At 39.2% G+C, this 20,469-nt stretch overlaps 1 protein-coding gene across 2 annotated transcripts in view; it reads left to right on the top strand.

Annotated features, from left to right (window-relative positions):
• slit3 (slit homolog 3 (Drosophila)) overlaps positions 1–20,469 on the top strand; it is a 224,306-nt gene that overhangs the window by 185,607 nt on the left and 18,230 nt on the right. For both annotated transcript variants that reach the window (XM_072436358.1, XM_072436365.1), the window contains 14 exons: positions 1,184–1,258; positions 2,256–2,399; positions 3,009–3,152; positions 5,207–5,370; positions 6,867–6,999; positions 8,300–8,368; positions 8,446–8,517; positions 9,340–9,411; positions 12,581–12,652; positions 12,761–12,843; positions 12,922–13,002; positions 13,718–13,842; positions 16,621–16,718; positions 19,597–19,736. In XM_072436358.1, the coding sequence (XP_072292459.1) occupies positions 1,184–1,258; positions 2,256–2,399; positions 3,009–3,152; positions 5,207–5,370; positions 6,867–6,999; positions 8,300–8,368; positions 8,446–8,517; positions 9,340–9,411; positions 12,581–12,652; positions 12,761–12,843; positions 12,922–13,002; positions 13,718–13,842; positions 16,621–16,718; positions 19,597–19,736 (1,472 nt within the window). The remainder of the gene's footprint in view (positions 1–1,183; positions 1,259–2,255; positions 2,400–3,008; positions 3,153–5,206; positions 5,371–6,866; positions 7,000–8,299; positions 8,369–8,445; positions 8,518–9,339; positions 9,412–12,580; positions 12,653–12,760; positions 12,844–12,921; positions 13,003–13,717; positions 13,843–16,620; positions 16,719–19,596; positions 19,737–20,469) is intronic.

The raw sequence follows: 20,469 nt of genomic DNA, 5'->3' as shown, positions 1-20,469 counted from the left end.
TATACTATAAGTCTGGAGGCAGGTTGTGTGTAGCTCTACTATGTGGATCCACTGCAGCATGGAGCATCTAAGTAGTTGTCTGTGAATGACTTAAAGGCAATAGTAGTGTAATGGTGAGTTCAACCCTGGCTGCCACGTTAGAAAAGCACTAATGTCGGTTTTATATGCACGTTTTAGCCTCACTTTCAGTTCCCGGTTGGTCTCGCATCCAAAATACTCTCTTGCATTTTCCCTGCACATTCCCAAGGTGCACGGTGTCAAGCAAAAACCTCAGCTTCGTCCTTTACGCCTGGTTAGAGGGCACATCAAGTTTCGACTGTTTTCAGCAGCACATTTTTGTTGGCGATTTTTCTTCAAGAATAGCCAATGGGCTTTCTCGAAGGCCACACACTCAGTCATCCCTGCGTGGCCTGTGTAACCTGCCTTATCAGGGGAAATCAGTGAGGACCCGGGCTCAGCTACAGGCTTACATATATATGGCTTTTCTTTCCATCTCGAGACAATCTTTGTTTTTCTACCAACCGCTGCGACTCTTGACACCAAAGACGGAAATTCAACTTTAATTATTCCAAGAGAAATTCTCAATTGTCAAAAAACAAACATGGCTCCTCTAAAAATACTGGTGCTGTGCAAATCAGCAGCTACTAACCACCAAATAATGAATTGTTTATCCTGTTTTAACTGTCATTTTTTGATTGTTATTATATTTAATCTAAGCTTTATGGTGAAGCCTCTTTGTGGAACTAACTCAATAGAACATTGTCCCTGATTGACTTAATCTGCCTTGATCCGTCCACCTGTATCTCATCAAAAAAGTGTCCCTACAGCTAAACTTTGACTATCTCCCTTCACTTTTTATCTACATCACACAAACACCCAAAGTGCACTCTTTTAGGTGTACCCTTTAGTACAAATTACCTCAATAAAGCAGATGTCGAGCTCCTATCTCCCAGACTGTTTTCCCTTGGCTCGGAGCAGTTTGTGTATTGATGAGTGCATTGAAAAGATTCATTGTTTCTGTTGTCTTTGATATCTCTGCCTCCTCCTTTATGTGTTTTAGTCTTTTTGTTTTAGTGCAACCACCAAAGGCCGCTTTACCTACAATGGCGCCATGTTTTTAGTTCAGTCTAAATGTGTGAACGTGATGGAGTGATTCTGATTTTCTCCATTTTTCTCTCTGTAGGCGGTTAAACGACAATGAGATTGCTGTTCTGGAGGCGACAGGAACATTTAAGAAGCTGCCAAACTTGAGAAAGATGTAAGTATTTCTGAAACGCTTTAAAGCTAGAAGAACTCAGGCTGGTTTAAATCCTGACAAAAAACGTCAGTCTGAAAAGGGTTTATCCTGGTATCAAACTTTGCTACCAGCACCAGTATAGACCGAAATTAAATCAAATTGAATGCATTTGTTTTTGTTTTCAAGTTTGTCTGAAAAATATGCTGCTTGCTTAATATTGTTTCAATTTCGGATATGGCAAAAGAATTCGACCTCTGCTCACGGTTGACTCGAAGGAAATTTTTATTTTGTCAGAGATTGAAGAATGGGAGTAACGTTATTAGAATGTAGAAATAAAGTGATGTGGTGATTGGGAGCAGGGATGGAGGCAGGTGCAAAGTGGATACAGAGGAAGTGCATATTCATTGTAAATTGAAGATGGGCCTTCAGTAGAGATTTACAGTCAGGCCTTATCAGCAGCCTCCTCTGGGTGAGTGTGTGTGTGTGTGTGTGTGTGTGTGTTTGTGTGTGTGTGTGTGTGTTTGTGTGTGTGTGTGTGTGTGTGTGTGTGTGTGTGTGTGTGTGTGTTTGTGTGTGTGTGTGTGTGTGTGTGTGTGTGTGTGGTGCGCGTGTATGTTTGTGTGTGTGTGTGTGTGTGTGTGTGTTTGTGTGTGTGTATGTGTGTGTGTGTCTCGGTGCCAGATAGAGAAAGACACAGCAGAGAGTTGCGCTTGATTTATTGGAGAGGAAATTGCTAACCATCTAGCAGTGTCACTGACGATATAGATTGGCTAGCACTCATTTCCATTTTGGTCCTTTCAATGTTTCCTCTCGCCTTGTTCCTCTTTGCAATTCCTCCCTCCTATCTTCCTGTGCCACGTCTCTGCATCTGCTACTTGTGTTTTTTCTTGTGTGTGGTGAAGTTTACTTGTTTGTCTTGTTTGTCAATGTCAGAATGAACAAATGAGCAGTTTTGCTTTAGTAAATGGTGATTAATAAAGCCGTTCTAATCCTAATATCACATATTGACGTCTTCTAGTAACCTGAGCAACAACAAGCTGCGGGACATCCGAGAGGGAGTGTTCGACGGAGCAGGTGGAGTTCTGGAGTTGCTGTTGACCGGGAACAAACTGACCGGGCTGCAGGGACGCATGTTCAGAGGACTCACTGGCCTCAAAACAATGTGGGTCTCTTTGTAAACATGATCATAAGAGACATTCTAAATATAATTCTATTTGATTTATTCAATTAATGACTAAGCTAAGCATACATATAGTTACATCTCTGGTCAAGCCAACCAGCATAAAAAGGCTAATATCCAGTTAAGGCTTGGGCCATTGTACCAAATCTGCAGCTAATGTTGTCTGTTTATTCTCAGTAATGACAAGCTAAATACTATCATGTTTATATATGCCAGCTAATGACTCAGTAATGGCATCAGGACAGTATCTGTATTATGTTAAAGGGCTCCCTGCTCCAGTAATAGCCTTGCTAACTAGGTTAGTTTGTCCCAGAGATTTCCAGTGCTAACTAACTTAGTTAGTCTGTTCCCAGATGATGTAGGACAGAAGCTAATGTATTACATTACATATTACAGCCCAGGCTTAAGAAAAAAGCATTTCACTTATTGTGTTCCTATGTTTTTTCAGTGGATAAAAGTAGAGTAAACAATATTATTATGAACCATACAATCTGCAGTAGTTCACAACATTTAGTTCAACATAGTTGTTTGTTGTTATAGTAATGCTTTATAGAAATATATGTATTTTCTGACATTTTGCACTCTTCCCAGGATGCTGCGTAGCAATCAAATCACCTGCATCGACAATAGCACGTTCACTGGACTGAGCTCTGTGCGTCTTCTGTCTCTGTATGACAACCGGATCTCCAGCATTGCCCCAGGAGCCTTCTCCACCCTGCACTCCCTCTCCACCATGTGAGTTCAACCTGCAGACACTTTTTCCTGCCTATTTTGTTGTGTTTATCCCATTCATATCAGCAACAGAGCTCCCTAGCCTTCGTTCTCCCTCCCCTAATTTTTCAAAGTCAGGCCCTGCTGTGAAAGTTATCTGGCACACACCCACACAGACACACATTTGCTCACATGTTGCTTGGTGGGTAGTGTTCTCCTCACAGATGCTCTCCATCATTATTGACTAGATTGGTCTGGATCCCAGGACATTTGTTATCAGAGCTATGTATATCTCAGCATCTGCACAAGCGCACACACACAAATCAGGCAGGCGTAGCATCTGCAGCCTTTGATTGGAGCTTCCTTTTAACGCTCACACCTGCTGTGACCAGGACATGGACACATTTAATTGTGGCGCAGGGCAGGAACTCTAAAGAATGTTTTTTTGGTTTTGTTGTATAGTTATAAGCGTTTACACAGAGAATGTACTGTAATAAATGTTATAAGAAACTTAAACTCACCAGACAACTTTCAGTTTGAGCATTCTAATTATTACTGCTGTAACAATATTTTGCTTTACAAAAATGAATGGACAAATCTAACGCAACAATACCTAACAAATGAATAATTCCAGGTCAGATCTGTGGCGAGACAACCCCCCTCACAGTCGGAATGCCAATTGATTTTTTTTAGATGTTATTTGCACACACAAAAACCTGAACTTGAATAAAGGCAAGAAAGATCATTTGAATGCCATATTGTAAAACATTCTAGGCAAAGGAATAACATCTGAAAAATTACATAGTACACCTTTGAGGAACAAGAAACCAATATTTTATAGCTACACTTCAAATAAAGTAGATGTCCATTTATAGTTTTCTACCATAAAAATAAAGATATGTCGGACTAAGCCTATAGGACTAATCAGATGTGTTTATGTGAATTGTATGTTCCCTTTCTGTGTCATATTATTTGAAATGATCTGTTTATATGTTGACAATGACAATTAAAAGATACAGATACGTTATTTTTTGCCTTGCTAATTTCAAATATGCAACATAACTCCATTTAACTCTGCTTGGTTCATGCATTGCTAGTCTACATACTGTCGGTGCCACGGTTTCTTGCTGTCGTCTAATACATTTGTTTCTGAACTGCTGAACTCACCACTTGCTGTTGGAGCTTGACATCTTTGTTCTCTCCTGCCTCGTGTGTTTCACTAAGCCCCACTGTGTACATGTCATTTTTCCATTCCAGTTTTTGTTGAATCTTTTTGTAAGGAGACGGGACCAGAGAAAGAGATAGGATACATTGTGCTTTGTGGCATTACATAGTTTTGCACACTGGTCCTGTCAGTGATTATGGATACAAGAATAGAGAATCCTTGTGATTGTGGGACATTAGTATTCATCTAACATCCCCTCTGTAGATTCAACATTGTGTTTCTCTTGTCTGTAATATCTACCTCCTATAATACATGGGTTCCCAGTAGAGTTTGGTCATTTAATTAAGAGATTAAACTCGTTAAAGAGGAAGGAAAGGATTTGGCTTAAGCCTGGTTGCCGTGCAGGGAGGTCAATTCATTACAAGGAAATTAGAAAATAACTCATCCTTATCTTTGAGCAGTTTTAATATGAAGTTGCAGGTTTTATGGTTTATATGAAAGTTTAGGAATAAAGAAAGTGCAAAACCCTCAGTTTAATCACAATAATAGATAGTATATTAACTAAATAATGAAATAAATTATTTTAAACGGTGTCTTTTTCTTTTTTTCTCCGTTTTACATTCAGACATTTCAAATGTTCTAAATAAAACTGATAACCTTTTCATTCATTCACTCTTTGCGGGCAAACCAAATAAAATGCTAACCTTTCTTCTGAGCCTTTTTTTGTTCCTCTTCTTACATTGTTTTCCAATCTGATTTATTCAAATGCGGCACACTCACTATTGTATAGAAGTGTCTATTATCATATAAAAGCATTTCTTTCGAGTGACCTATTTTTGTCTTGGTTGCCTCGGGAAAAATCATTGTGCGTTTGGCATTAAGTTATTCATTTTTGTTTCTGTTCCTTTGACAGTAACCTCCTGTCCAACCCGTACGTGTGCGACTGTCATTTGGCGTGGCTGGGGCAGTGGCTGAAGAAGACCAGAGTAGTGAGTGGAAACCCTCGCTGTCAAAAACCAGCATTCCTCAAGGAAATCCCCATTCAAGATGTGGCCACGCCAGACTTCACATGTGATGGTAAAACTGTAAATGCTTTCAACTTTTTGCATGCTCTTGTGTAGTTATAGTAGTACAGGCAGCATATAGTTCCATCAATTAGTAGTAGTAGTTATAGTAGTAGTTAAAATTTCTATTTTGTGGCATTTGTCTCAACCGTTTCTTATTTTCTTCATGTCTGTAAGCCTCTTTGCACTTAGCCTTGTTCCCCCCTCCGAGTCACTTTGAATTCATTACACTTTTCTAATTTCCTGTAGCTGTGCTGCAGCCATTTAGTGAAAATGAGTTTGGAAAGTAGTTAGCGGGGTTGGCTCAAGCAAGAAAAGATTGTATCGGATCTTGATATTCACTAATGCATCTTGCACACACAATGTCACACAAACTGCTTTTAAAGTCAGCAAAATTCAAATAGCTTGATCCTTATCAGGCAGATTGTTCTTTCTTTTATCAGAGCTGGTATTCAGGGATAGAATTTCTAACTCTAGTTTGAAATCTTATAATCTACCGTACCGTTTATGAAACACATTTTTTTCTTCCTCCAATTTCTGTTAGTCCAACCAATCTAGTATTTATCTATGTAAAATTATACAATATGATCTTATAGCTATAATATTATACAATTGATTTACTGTGAGCAGTATAATTTCACTTAATTTTTATTTTATTGACAAACCTATGTTACATTTAAAACAAAGACTAAACCAGATCATTGTACAATTATTGCTTTATATATAGTTTCTTGTTTCTAGTCCTCTTCATCTGAACAACCATAAATTATATAAAAACATATATTACTTACTTTGATACACAAATGTGCTGTTCTGTTGTGATTGGCACGGTGTCCCAGGTTTCATTATCCTTCATTATGGTTTTAATTAATCATATTTTACATTTGGGACTATTTGAACTATTTACACACTGCAGTGCTAGATTAAAATCCCTAAATTGCTTGTGTGTCATAAAAAGAGCAGCTTTATGAGCCAAAAACAGTAGTGTAGTGAGTGATCATCTTATTACTTGGATGTTCCTTGTCACAAAATATCTTTGGTTATATGGCTGTTTTATAACTTTGATTCAGACGGTATTTGACCTTACATTACATGACGTTTTGAAGCATCCTCATTTCCACATCTGTATGGGATTTCTCAAGTCATCTGAGGTTTTAATATCTCTGTGACCTCCCTTACATGCACAGAGCCAGATGTTCGAACACACCAAAGTCGCTGATTTTAGCAGTCTCTAGTCATTTCATATGGATTATAAAGCACTCTAGAAATGCTGAGTGGAGAGTTAGTCACAGTTACCCCAGCACCACATGTCAAGTCCTCATCTATCATTAAATTGCATCTTTCTGGGTGTCCGTTTCTCCTAATGTGCCTTTAACTCCAGTCTTGGCTATGGTCATATCTTTCCACTTGATATGGTCAAAATATAAAACCTTAACTCTAATCCCTGCCTTTTTTTTTTTAGCTATGGTTTGTCACTAATATCCTGAGCTGCCTCTTGTGTCTCCCCAGGTACGGAGGATAATGGCTGCCTCCCCACCACTGGCTGTCCCGATGTCTGCACATGCTCAGATGGCGTGGTGCGCTGTAGCAACAGAGGGCTGCACTCCCTACCCAAGGGCATTCCCAAGGACACCACAGAGCTGTGAGTTTCAAGCACTTATAATATGTCACGCTTGCTGCATATTTAAAGTAGATGCACGGTCAACAGTAGTGGGGAAGCAGAATGGTTGTACTTCATGCTTATTGTCTGCAAAAATGCTGAGACGCAAAGTCATAACCACAGGCGCGTGTTACTGCACTGCACTGCGCTGCAATACTGATGCAGCACTTTGCCATGTTCCATTGCATCAACTTAGTTTGAGAGGTGATGTAGGTGTATTCACCAGTCATACAGAAATTGTTTATTGTATGTAATAATAAAAGTAATCTACCACAAAAGCTTTGGTGATTACAAAACACTATCTCAATGCATTTAAAGGGAGAACAGCGCATTGTCATTCGTATAAAGTGGACACCAGATAATTCATTAACTTATTTACTGTTTTAAATGATACTAATACTAGACTATTCCAGCTATGCATGTATTTACAAAAGCAAATCGTACATTATAGACAGGGGGAATTAAAAGAAACTGAGTGAAGTCATGGAAACAGCCTGTAATAAAAGGGAGGAAATGGATGATTAGTACAACAGTCTGTATTTTATAAAAGAATAGATGGGGACAATTTGAAGTAGAGTGCCTTTAACACATCGAAAATGCCAAACAAAATTATTGTAAATGTCAAAATTGACTTGAATATGATTGCATGCCATCATTTAGAGATGGAGCAAGTATAGAGGTGTAGTTAGAAGCAAAGGTGAATTATTCCTCACGTTTATGTCCTGGAGCTGTGAAATGTGCCGCTGTGTAGTTAGGTCAGAGCAGGGTCAATAGCAGTGATTAGGTATTGATCAGCCAGAAGAAGACACTCCATCATACTGATGCATGACCTACTTATGACCTGAGAGAAAGGGGGCTCAAGTCCAGGCCAGGGGAGCAAAAAGATGGGTGATTCTGATGATGGTGGTGTGGAGTGATTGGTGGGTCAGTGTTTAGTTATAGCAGCACGTGGAGCTGACACTTCATCAAAGACAAATTATTGAAATGACATTCTTTCTTTGAAACCATATATCATCCTGATTTGTTGAATGTTTAATTATGTGCTGGAAATGTTTTTGAATGTCTATGGATGTTGCACAGTAAGAAATACAGGTTTAATACTGGCATGAAGTAAAGAAGTGTGCAAAACTAAATCTGAGAGTGAAAGCTGTAAACTCAGTGTATTATCAAGGTATTCCTTTCTTGGAGTGCATAATTGCTTAAATAGGCTTGAAGTATCCATAACCTGATATTAATACAAGTAAAATTAAAATAACACATCATTTTGTATCTTGTTTTGCAGTTATCTGGAGGGCAATATGCTGACATCTGTGCCCAAGGTGTTATCCTCTCTGAAACAGCTGTCATTGGTGTATGAAGCACTTTTATAATACTATACTGTGACATAAATACAGTGTGTGTATTTCTGACAACGCTGTTTTTTGACAGGGACCTGAGCAATAACAGCATCAGCATGTTGGCCCCTTACATCTTCAGCAATATGAGTCAGCTTGCCACACTGTGAGTACAATACACTGACACTTACTATTACAGCTGCTATTATCGTCTCAAATGTACATATTGTTGGACTGAGCAATAAGAAATAAAAAAAGTGCCACATGTTTTATTCATATTTTATTCATTTGTTTTTCAAATTAAAAGCAGATGAAATGGCTTGAAATGTGTATTTAATTCATGAGACTTACTTTAGTGAGTGGGAAAAAAAAGGATTTAGCCAAGATCTGAGCTTGAAAAACATTTACAGAGAGAGGATTGGCTGTGGCCCTTGTTTTTGAAATAATACATTGTTTTAGTTTTTGTTGTTGTTCAGCTTTTTCAAAGGATGATGTTTGCTAATAAGTTTGTTTAATGTGTGTGTTTCCAAATGTGGGAGGGGATTGAACTAAATATAAATGTGCAGACAGATAATGTTTTGTCTGTCCAGTCATTTTTGATTAAATTGTCTGTATGCTATATTGATGTCTGACTTTAGTATTCGACAGTACATGCCTCAGATTTGCTCCAGGCAGTTTCCACCTCTAGCATTTTCTACCCTGACATTTCAGATATGCCTGCTTGGTAATTCCCCTGTCTCTTACCTGTGGCTACAGATTTCGTTAGAGTTACTGCTGAATGAAAACTGCAGTGTCACCTCATCCTTCTTGCGCTGCCTTTGTCCCTGTTCCACTGATATGTTTTATGTGTAAGATGCTGGGCTTGTGTGAAGGTCGAACGAGACTGAACAGAAGTAGTACACCCTAGAAAATATTGTTTATAAATAAATAAATGACTGTAAAATTTACACGCTGCCAGTTTTGACCTTGTGTGTTTCTTGTCTTGCAGCATCCTGAGTTACAACCAGATTCGGTGCATCCCAGTTCATGCTTTCGACGGACTCAAGTCTCTACGTCTACTGTGAGTAACACCTTCAAGCGCTGCTGCCAATAGGTTGTATTCACTCTATGAGAGATCTGCTGTTCTTGAAAAAAATATCCAAACTTATGATACACAAATGTTGAAAATGTTTAACCTTATCATTATTGGTTAGGGATTATTTCCCATAACTTCCCATAACAGTCTTGATTTAAAGTCCTTTCAACTTCAACAGTCACATCTTTGGGGTTGGGCAATGGGCTCTTTATGAAACAATTTTGAACTTTTTGTTTTGTTTCACTTGTATAGGTCCAGTAATTGCAGATGTATTATGCGAGAGAATTGTGCCAGAAAGTTCAGTTTGCAGGCGCTGTATGGAGAAGAGGTTTACTGCCGTTGACTGCAGAGTGGAGCTCCATTCTGTTACACTGGTGGCAAAAAACAAAATATATTTTTTATTAGCTACATTGTTAAGTTCAGTTTGGGTTTGGATTTGGCTCGATATGGCGCTGTCCATCAACTACAGCCAGACCCTCCTCGAATTATGAGCAGCACACTGGAGGAAGTGTGTCTTTTTGTCCATGGAGATAATGTTTTGCTAAAATTAACTATACGGCAAAAGGGAAACTGAAAGTAGTTCCTCCATCGTGGCTCCAAAGAGCTTAGCTTGCTCTGCTGCTAGCAGCAGTTGGAGATTTAAGGTCTTTCAACTGCCTAAAAACAATTATTTTGCTCAACACAGACATGCAGTGTTCCTGTTGTTTATCTGGTTTCCTAAATCTGTTGACTTGATTTTCTGCTTCATTTGTCAGAAACAAACTAGATATTTAGCAAATTTAGAGTTATAGATCTATAGAGTGTAGTAGCTTTTTGATCAAATGTTTAATGTGTTTTGAGCTCCAACTGGAGAACACATAATTACTGACCATTGACCCTCATGCATTTTTGTGCTTTAATGTCACCTGCACAACCTCAACACCACCAAGTCTGTCTCCTTTAAATATATAGATTATTGACCTTATTCTTCCCCGCCCACTTTTTCCTCTTTGCACCAAGGATGGGCACTTCTGTTGGAATGGCACTTCCGGTCCAGCGAGAACTCTGTTGGTTTAAATGGAGTAAAATATCCAATGTTCATGAGACCAACAAATCAACAATGCACCGAATGGCTTTTTAGTCTATGTAGAAGTTATTTTCTCTGGAGGTCGGCAGCCCTATGTTAACTAATACAACCGGAAGAAGGATTACGTCGTATGGCGGCGCACAGACAGGCTTCCGGAATAAGCTGGATAGCACGTTGTGATATCCCACCTGTTCAGGTTTAGCCTTTTGTAAGCTAAAGTCAAAGTTGAATCGCCCCTTATAGTCCTAAATTTCCAACCACTCGAAATATGGTATGTTGTATAGAGCAAACCGAACCCCTGCTTTTTGCATCTGCATGCTGTGGCTCCTGTCCACTCCTCCGATCCATTGTCTCCCCAGGCTCCACGCACCCCTTCCTCGCTCTCCTTGGTCCAATGTGGTGTTTGATGAATCGACCTTCAGCCTCAGTTTCTCTCCGTCATCCATCTGCTTGTCCACCCTCTGTCTCCCGAAACTACACACACAAACACACGCACACAAACACACAAACACGCTTACACACACACACACACACACACACACGCTTACACACGCACACAAACACACAAACACGCTTACACACACACACACACATCATTCTATATTTACCATATTTATACCAGTGGCTTTGATTACATGCACACTCAACTTTTTGGAGTCAAAATATTATTAAAATATTAAGTCAATATTATCAAGCATAATAATCTGATTTCTTTCAAATGATTATCCCTCTGATTATTCACATCAGATTTTGTGGTTTGCACTTATGGAAATCAGATACCGGTAATAATTAGACAGATTTGTGTGCATGTGAACATAGCATTTGCAGGACTTTCAGAGCCGTTACCCATTTAATTTAAACTTACAAATATGATGAGCTTTTAACATGAGCATGAAGTGAATAAAATTCTGCAAATTGACCCATTGTCAACTTCCATCAAACTATTTTGGATTTGTAAATGTGGTGATACGTTTTACTGTAAAATATATATGATTAAAAGTGTATAATTTACAGGACCGATTCAGGAAAATAGTTTCTGAGAGCATCTGTCCCATACAGCTGTTTAATCGTGTTTATATGTTTGTACCAGAAGAGCTTTAATAGCCTCCTGTTGTCTGCAAACCCTATTTTTACATAAACCTCGAAACACTTAATAACTATCACATTTAGTCTCTTATGGTGCATTAACCTTGCAGAACTTTGGTGAGCCAATGTTATACTTTGCTGCTTTCTTACTTTCATTTTACTTGATGTTTCCATGGGGACTGGTCCCTCTGCCCCCTCATAGCAACCAGTTGCCAGTCGGCCATCACTGTCACTTCCTCATTACCCACAATCCCCTCAGGGCTGCGGCTGCTAGGGCTGTTATACCGCCAAATAAATAGTTGCACAAACACAGAATAATGCATGTAGAGTATAGTAGAGTCCGGAACAGATGAAAAGGACGGCACATAAACAAGAGGCTCAAAAATAATTGCAACTTGGACTCTGACCTAGACTGGCAAACAGGTTTCCAATCGAGGTTGGCTTGATAGCTGTCCCCTGCCACTGCCTTTCACTCTAATGGAATGTGAACTTATATCCAGCAGGCGACACACTTAAATGGCCAGACAGAAAGGATACGTGCACACGCCTCAGAGAGTCCTTCGGGACGCGCACACCAACTCATAAAGAGCACAACAGCCAAAAGGCACACAATTCAAAACCCACCACTACGACTACAGTTACACACACTCCCAATGACCATAAAAGACACTTTATTTTCTACTCAGACCAGTGAAGGCCTTTATTGAGACTATGAGAAGCTTTCTGTTTATTTGGTGTTATTCCTTCATACATTTATTCGTTTCCATTATAGAAGAGGCCGATGATGGCATGTCTGTGGCCGAGGAAACACAAATAATTTGAATAATTTAGCATGCAGCAAGTCTCTGTGAAGGTGCTGTACAATGCTCTTTGTTGATGAGTATTTTGGAACATGTGCCGACAGCATGTATCATTATCTTAATATTAAGAACAACCAAATCGTTGTTCTGTTCCTTGACTGTTACATATAAATGACACTTGCCTTGTTTGGTTTGATGCCAGAACCCTCCATGGTAACGACCTTTCAACTATCCCAGAAGGAGCTTTCAATCACCTCTCATCGCTGTCCCATCTGTAAGCGTTTCTTTACGTTTCTTCGTTATTTTCAAATTGGATTGCCAAATTATGTTGCAAAGGAACGACATGTTTATTGTTAACACTTTTTTCATTGTTATTATCAAGTGCTCTTGGCGCCAACCCCTTGTACTGCAACTGTGATCTGCGGTGGCTCTCTCAGTGGGTTAAGGCTGGCTTTAAAGAGCCTGGTAAGAATGTTATGTCTTTCAAGACTATCCATGTACACTTACCTGTTGTGTTATTTATCTCTTGACTGTTGTTTCTAGGTATTGCTCGCTGCACTGGACCTCCCGACATGGCTGACAGGCTGTTGCTCACCACGCCACTGAACAGGTTCCAGTGTAAAGGTAAAAAGCCTCATTGTCATGCAGCTCATCGCTCCGCTCTTCTTTTGAGTACATCGACCTATTTTCCATTATCGTTGCAAACATTAATCCCTGGATTAGGACAATCAAACAGCATTGTACTTAAAACTGGAAGTGGCTGCATAGAGTTTTATCCCTTTAGTGAAGAAGTGTCTTTTTAGTTCAGTCAGATATAATACAGATACCCATAAATAATGAGTAATGATGCATATAGAATAGTAGGTTGCCATTATTAGTTAATTATTATTAAAAAAAATTGCAAAAGGCTATTGTTACTTAGTAGTGTAAATTAACAGCAATAGACAAAACAAGGAAAGCTATTGTCTACCACAACAGTATCACATACACCGCTGTATGTGTTGTAAAGATACAACACTATACACGTGTACTAGTAGATTAGATACACTGTTTGCATTCAATATTGGGATATGGTTTAGTGTTGAGAATTTAAATTATTTTTTGGAAATCCTCATTGTTTTTTATCATTATATCCACATGTGCTTGTTTAGTATTGATTGAGTGTCATTTGTAGCATGTGGTTTAGGACAAGCTTCTAACAAAAAAAAGGAAAATTCGGCTGAAAACACAAAGATATCCTTGAGTGCACTGAAAAAGATCCAGATTGAGCACATATTTTTTTGTTTTTCTCCTCTCTTCACGCTGCTATAACACCATGTTTCTTCTCTTTGTGCCTCAGGTCCAGCTGACATTAGCCTGATGTCCAAGTGTGCACCCTGCCTGGCTGCCCCCTGCCAGAACAATGGGACGTGTGTCTCTGATGCTGCTGGAGTGTACCACTGCACCTGTCCCTATGGATTTAAGGTGAGCCCACTGCAATAATAAAAGCCTTTCTGGATCTGAACAATCAGAGAAAACAAAAACCTCTATCTCTCTGAGAAATGCAACATTTGTTGTATGTCGGTGTAATCCCTCATTCGTCCAGGCGTGTTCCATAGTAGAAAAAGCTTCAGTTGTAGTCATCTGGACTCAGTTTGAAAAAATAGACGTTTCGACTCTCATCCAAGAGTCATTGTCAATAACAGAATTTAGGTCGAGAACTCCGATATTAATACTGTTCAGCGGGTATGGGAGAGACACATATGTAAACTGTTGGACATCTGTCTGAACACCACTTACTTTCAATTCCGGGGACAATTTTACAGACAGATTCATGGCTGTGCCATGGGCTCGCCCGTCTCTCCCATAGTGGCCAACCTGTACATGGAGCACTTTGAGAACAAGGCACTGGCCTCATTCTCAGGCATAGCTCCAAAACTGTGGCTCCGCTATGTCGATGATACTTTTGTAACAATCAAGAAACAAGAGCTGGAAACCTTCTCTGATCACATCAATGCTGTGGACCCACATATTAGGTTTACAAGAGAAGACGCTAAGGAGAATCGCTTGGCCTTTCTTGATTGTGCCACGATCAGAGGAGAGGACGGGAAACTCCAAATAGAAGTATATAGGAAACCTACACACACGGACCAGTATCTGCTCTTTGGTTCCAACCACCCACTACAGCACAAGCTGGGTGTGATCAGAACCTTACAACACAGAGCTCAAGGTGTGCCCACCAGCTCAGAGGCCAAGAAGAAAGAGGAAAAACATGTCCGAAATGCCCTCTGCCTGTGGTTACCCCGCTTGGGCTCTCAACAGAGTGAAGAGAACCAAGAAGCAGGACAAAAGGGAAACTGAACAGAGAAGGAAGGGTGTTTCTATCCCTTATGTGTCTGGCCTCTCGGAAAAACTGCAGAGAATTTTTAGACAACACGAAGTCCCTGTTTATTTTAAACCAGGAAACACTTTAAGACAAAAACTGGTTCACCCAAAGGACAAGTTGCCGACTCAAAAACAGAGCAATGTAGTTTATTCGATCCAATGCAGTGAAGAAAGCTGTAAAGAACGTTACATAGGTGAGACTAAACAGCCTCTACACAAGAGGCTTTATCAGCACAGAAGAAATACTAGTTCAGGACCTCAGAGCGCCGTGCATCTCCATCTTGAAGCCTCTAATCACTCGTTTGAAGACGGTGATGTGAAGGTTTTAAGCAGGGAGAAAAGATGGTTTGAAAGAGGAGTCAAGGAAGCTATTTTTGTTAAAAAAAGAAAGACCTTCTTTAAACAGAAATGGAGGGCTAAGGTTTAATCTTCCTGTTATTTATAATGGGTTACTGAACCCCTGGAAAGGTAGAGGACATTCAGATGCTAATCAGGTACTCAGGGTGGTTGAGCCAGGGTCTCACAAAGACAAAGAGGTTTCTAATAGCCCATTAAGATTCTGAATAGGCTAGCTCGGTAGATACAAGGGGGGAGTTTCTGTTGAAACAAACAACTCTTTCTACTTCAGGAAGGCTCCTCCCAATGGGCGGGTCTTACCACAGAACAGTATTAATATCGGAGTTCTCGACCTAAATTCTGTTATTGACAATGACTCTTGGATGAGAGTCGAAACGTCTATTTTTTCAAACTGAGTCCAGATGACTACAACTGAAGCTTTTTCTACTATACAACATTTGTTGTAGTTTCACTTTTTATTTTTACAGTATAATCTTGAATCTATGCAACCCCAAAGCAAAAATAGAAGGGGTATTTTTTTCTAGGCGTTTTGGAGAAGATTTAACTCACTATTCAATTAGTCAAACTCGCTGAAATCCATTTAGCAAATGTATTAGCTTAGAAGTTAAATGTTCACTTCACCTGTTTATAATAAAATTCCAATGAAGTTCTACTGTTTTGTTTTTTAATTCAGTTGTCCATTATTCTGCCGATGCACTTGGTGTAATTGATACAAATCCAGTAACCACAAAAAGATGTAACTTTGCTCCTGGACCCATGAAATTGGCTGTGTGTGCAGAGATACGGGAGATGGATAGCCTTGCTGCATAAGCCTGTGGAATTAGCAGTATTATCAGGCTTAGTCGCGCAGCTCGCATGCATAATGTATCTACCTGTTCGTCAATAGAGAAACGATGACCACAGCTGGCTGCTCTGGGGGTATTGACCCATCAAACAACAGTGGGTTTAATAATTGTCCCGACCCTTGCATTAGAAAACATGCAAATCTCCTTCCCAAGGGGCTTGCATTTGCATTGGAGCTTGTTATGTATCATTATGAGTCCAAGTGTAGCGGTACTTAACTACAGATCGGAACATTATAGTATAATTTAGTATATTAAATTGTTATTGTTATTGTTAAATAAGTATTAAGTTGGCAAATAACTTCAGTACATGGTCCCAATCATATAATGTACACAGATTGTTACAATATGTTAGTATAATTCTTTAATATTGGCCTTTTCCAATGTGTGCACCACCAAAATACAGTTAGCTGCTCATATTAGGATAATAGTTTTGAACTCAGGAGGAAACTGAATGTATTAGACATAGTAAGAATGACTGATGATGACAATGATAGAATGTCAAAAAAGAGGAGAGACCACCGGCTGATAAATAATAGTGTTTTTTGCATCTGTCAGCTCATCTCTGACAAATACGACCCTACGTGAGATTAATGGACAATGTAATGATAACTTGTCAGGGTTGCTTTTAAATATCAATCCAAATATGAACTGCCTTGTGTTGCTTGCTCTGCTCCAGGGTAAAAACTGTGAAATCCCCATCAACGCATGTATTAGCTTCCCCTGCACTAACGGAGGAACCTGCCACATTGAGCCAGGAATCGAGGACCACTTCAGGTAACGTGGGTCTGCCATTCACCAGCCATTATCCCAATTCTAGTGTAGACACATAAGGAAATGGTGATATGAACACAATCCTTGAAAATCCTTTAGCTTGGCCCGTGCTGTTTTTCTGGACAATACATTATACCAGATAACAACTGACTCTGGCGCGCTGATGCTTTTTCCATCTTGTGTGCGTGTGCGTGTCCGGAAGAAGTCAAGGAATCCCCTGTTAGATTGGCATTTATCCTTTCTCCACACTTTACAAATATTGTGCACAGAAATAGCTATTTTGGAGTCACTAAAACATTGACATGCAATCCAACTCTTTTAAGAAGCTTCATTTGATAGTATTGAACAGAAACTTTTTAGTATTTTAAGTGCTAATTATGCCGATGTAACCTTTTCCTTCAGGTTTATTTTTTACCAAGAAAAAAACATGTTTCCAGGAATCCAATGCTTTTTACTTCACATAATGTTACATTTGCTAAATTGAGGCAAAAATGACAGCATAGTAGTGAATGGGACATGATCATGTGCCACAAGATCTTGCTAGATAAAATTGTGCACACATGTGGAAAATTATCTCTATTTACATTTGGACTAATAAAGTAAAGCCGTAGTGTCAAAAAGCAGTGCTACAACAACAAAACTATAAAATACAATTGTGAACTGAACCGCACAATTTATGTATTAGAAATGATCAAAATCTTGTGTTGTCTTGTTCTGGGTCCCTGAGCGCTGCACAGCAGCAACTCTCTGCTCTTGAAAGGTTGCCTCTGCTGCATTGAAGGATGGGTCAAATGCATAGGATGAATTGAGGAATAAAATGAACCTTGCAGTGGTGGATGAAATTCTAGATTTCTTTAAAAACAGACAAAAATATTACAAAAAACATTCTAACAATATTTTCTTGACATTTTCATATGTATATTCTTGTTTGTTGAAGTTCAGTGACTTTCTTACTTTGTTACTTTGCTTATCTGTAAAAACAAATCTATATTTCAATACTTTGGTATGAATATGTCAGACAATGGTTAATATCTCAAAATAGTACTTCACACCCTCCTGGATCTTCCACATTCTGTATTGAATTACAGTATGTATTGTCAGTTATTATCATTCTATAGCTCAGAAAAGAATTGGCATACATTTGAACACTTAATATTCACCAGCATGGCACTGCCATTCATCTACTGTCCACGATCCTCCTTTCCTAAAGCTCATGATATACAAGCACTACGATCGAAACGGTTGTCCAGAATATATTCAGCAGATTTGTATTTTAACAAGGCCTTTGCCCTTTGAAATCCCTTGATATGTGTCTGGCCTTTAACTTGTGTGTGGTAATGCTATTAGGGCTCTTTTTACCCTTTACACATTGTCCCTTAATGTTAATACCAACACAGGTAAATCCCCATGCTCTCGGAGAGACGCAGAGGAGGAGACAGACCATGCTCCTTTGACATTTTAACATGGGGCATAATCAGATGGGCCTATCCAATTAGCCCCGCTTCAGAGAGGAAAGCCATTTGTCAAAGTATATGTTTAAATGTCAGAACATGAATTTAATCGGTGGCCGGTGATCTTTGACCCAATCATTTGAATCTGTTGACCACCGCAATATAACAGCAATAACTGTTAAGATAAAAAGGGTTTCTGTTCCATTTCAGGATATGAAAGGGTGAATTATTGTTTTAATTTATCATTCTCATCAGTACAAATGTGCCTGAGATGCTCACTAGATCAAGACTGAATGTTAATAATAAGGTTAATGATTGTAATAATTGCATATTCTCGTAGAAGTTGTATAATGTGCAGATATTTGCATATTCATGCACCTCATCTGGCCTTGTTATAATTTGTACAATATAGCATTGGCATTTCCTTTAGTACATTGTACAATAATTCATGTGTTGAAAGAATATTCCCAACTTTCATCAATTATCAGAATAAGAATCAGAAAAGGTTTATTGCCATTGGCAATGAACAGAATTCACAAACATGGAATCTTGCTTTGGTGATTCGATGCAACATAAACAATGAACAATGATAAAACAACCTATATAAAGTCAAAATTATGACTTAAAATATAACAGCAGGTGGCAATAGGCGTGTATCTGCTGGCATATTGAAGTCAAATGTAGTGGGTATGAACTATGGTAAGAATACGGTACACTTTATTGTTCCTGTAGAAAAATGTGTCCTCTGCGTTTGACCCATCCCACAATGCTGCTGGGGCATCTCCTCAGGAGCAGTGAGCGCTGGTAGGCTTGTTCAGGACTTCCGTAGTTGGAGGATTTTACCTTCTGTGCATGTTTTTTGGGTGTGGTGAAATCATGTGATGTAGAGTGTGGGAGAACTTTATATGTATATCTGTTAAAAGGTGATGTATATTTTCTTGTCCATGTCCTAATGTTGTACATATCTCTGTGTCCTTTGTTTGTTGTGTGTGAAAAGCCCTTCTAGGGACAAGTGCTGCCAATTAGCTCCAAATAAAAGCACTATGATGCATGCATCGGGCTGCTGTGTTACAGTTAGTCAATATGTTTGTATCTGTCCGTATTCAAATAAACCAATACATAAAAATAAATTTAAAAAGTGGAACATAGCCAAATTTTAGTTCAAACTATGAGCAGATATGTTCAGATTTAATTTGAGCTATAAAATGAGACATGGAATGGTCTCTCTTTGTTGGACAGCTAAATATAGATGTGCTTTGGCTCCAGGAGAAGGAGAAAGCATGGGGCAATCTGTGGAATTTGAGGCTCTTACAGGGGTAATCTAAGAAGACACAAGTGGCTGATTGATAGAGTGATTGATTTTATTTGCACTTGAGCAGCTGGACAGAGAGAGTTCTGCAACCATCTAATAATGAGCATTTTGTGTGTAGCTGCGTGTGCCTGTCGGGATTCGAAGGCCAGAGATGTGAGATAAACCCAGACGACTGTGAAGACAACGATTGTGAAAACAACTCCACCTGCGTTGATGGAGTCAACAACTACACATGCCTGTGTCCACCCAACTACACAGGTACAACTGGACCACTCTGAATGCACAAATGTACTGTTAAAACTTCTTATAGTTGAGCCCTAACATTGGACGTGTTTGATTTGCCCAGCTGAAAGGGTCACAGAGTCCCAATATATGGTCATATTTTCCATTTTGCTGGATGTGAGTTAGTAAAAGACAGCCTCTCTGCTCTGACCTGAAACTGCTCCTCGAGGAGGCATCACACAAAAAGGGAGAGATGGGAAAGAGTGTGCTCTGGAAAATAAACACGGAGAAGTAGACAGAGTGGATACAAGAAAAAAAATGAAAATAGAATTTAAAATAATTTGGTGTTTTGTGATAAAACAACCGAAAAAAAGTATTTGCGCATAAGGGCCCGTTTGTCTTAGTTTTAAGGTCTTCTATTGAGGGGCAAGCACACTGTGTTCACAGACATTGTATCTCATTTTTACTATTTTTGTCCATCTGGTTCTTGATCGGCTGAAAATAAATACAATTTCCCTGTTTTGAACAAAGGAATTAGTCAAATGTCTAAATATTCAAATTGGAGTGATTCAAATCCCTGAAGATAGAAATGCTGACATGGGACCTGAGTTTATTTTTGTTCTGTGTCAGCATTTTCTACAGCACAGCTGTTCCCCTTCGACACTGGACCTCAGTCAATGTACACACCATGTCATTATCGTATTTGGCAACGAGGAGATTTGCTTTGCCAGGTACCTGACCACATCCAGCTGCTGGTTCCTCCGGTTCC

The sequence above is a fragment of the Eucyclogobius newberryi genome, unplaced genomic scaffold, assembly GCF_026437365.1.
Source record: "Eucyclogobius newberryi isolate DKJ021-1_F unplaced genomic scaffold, fEucNew1.0.hap1 SCAF_11, whole genome shotgun sequence".
In the NCBI taxonomy this organism is placed as follows: Eukaryota; Metazoa; Chordata; class Actinopteri; order Gobiiformes; family Gobiidae; genus Eucyclogobius; species Eucyclogobius newberryi.
The sequence above is the reverse complement of the archived record's forward strand: the minus strand, read 5'-3'. Positions and strand labels throughout refer to the sequence as shown.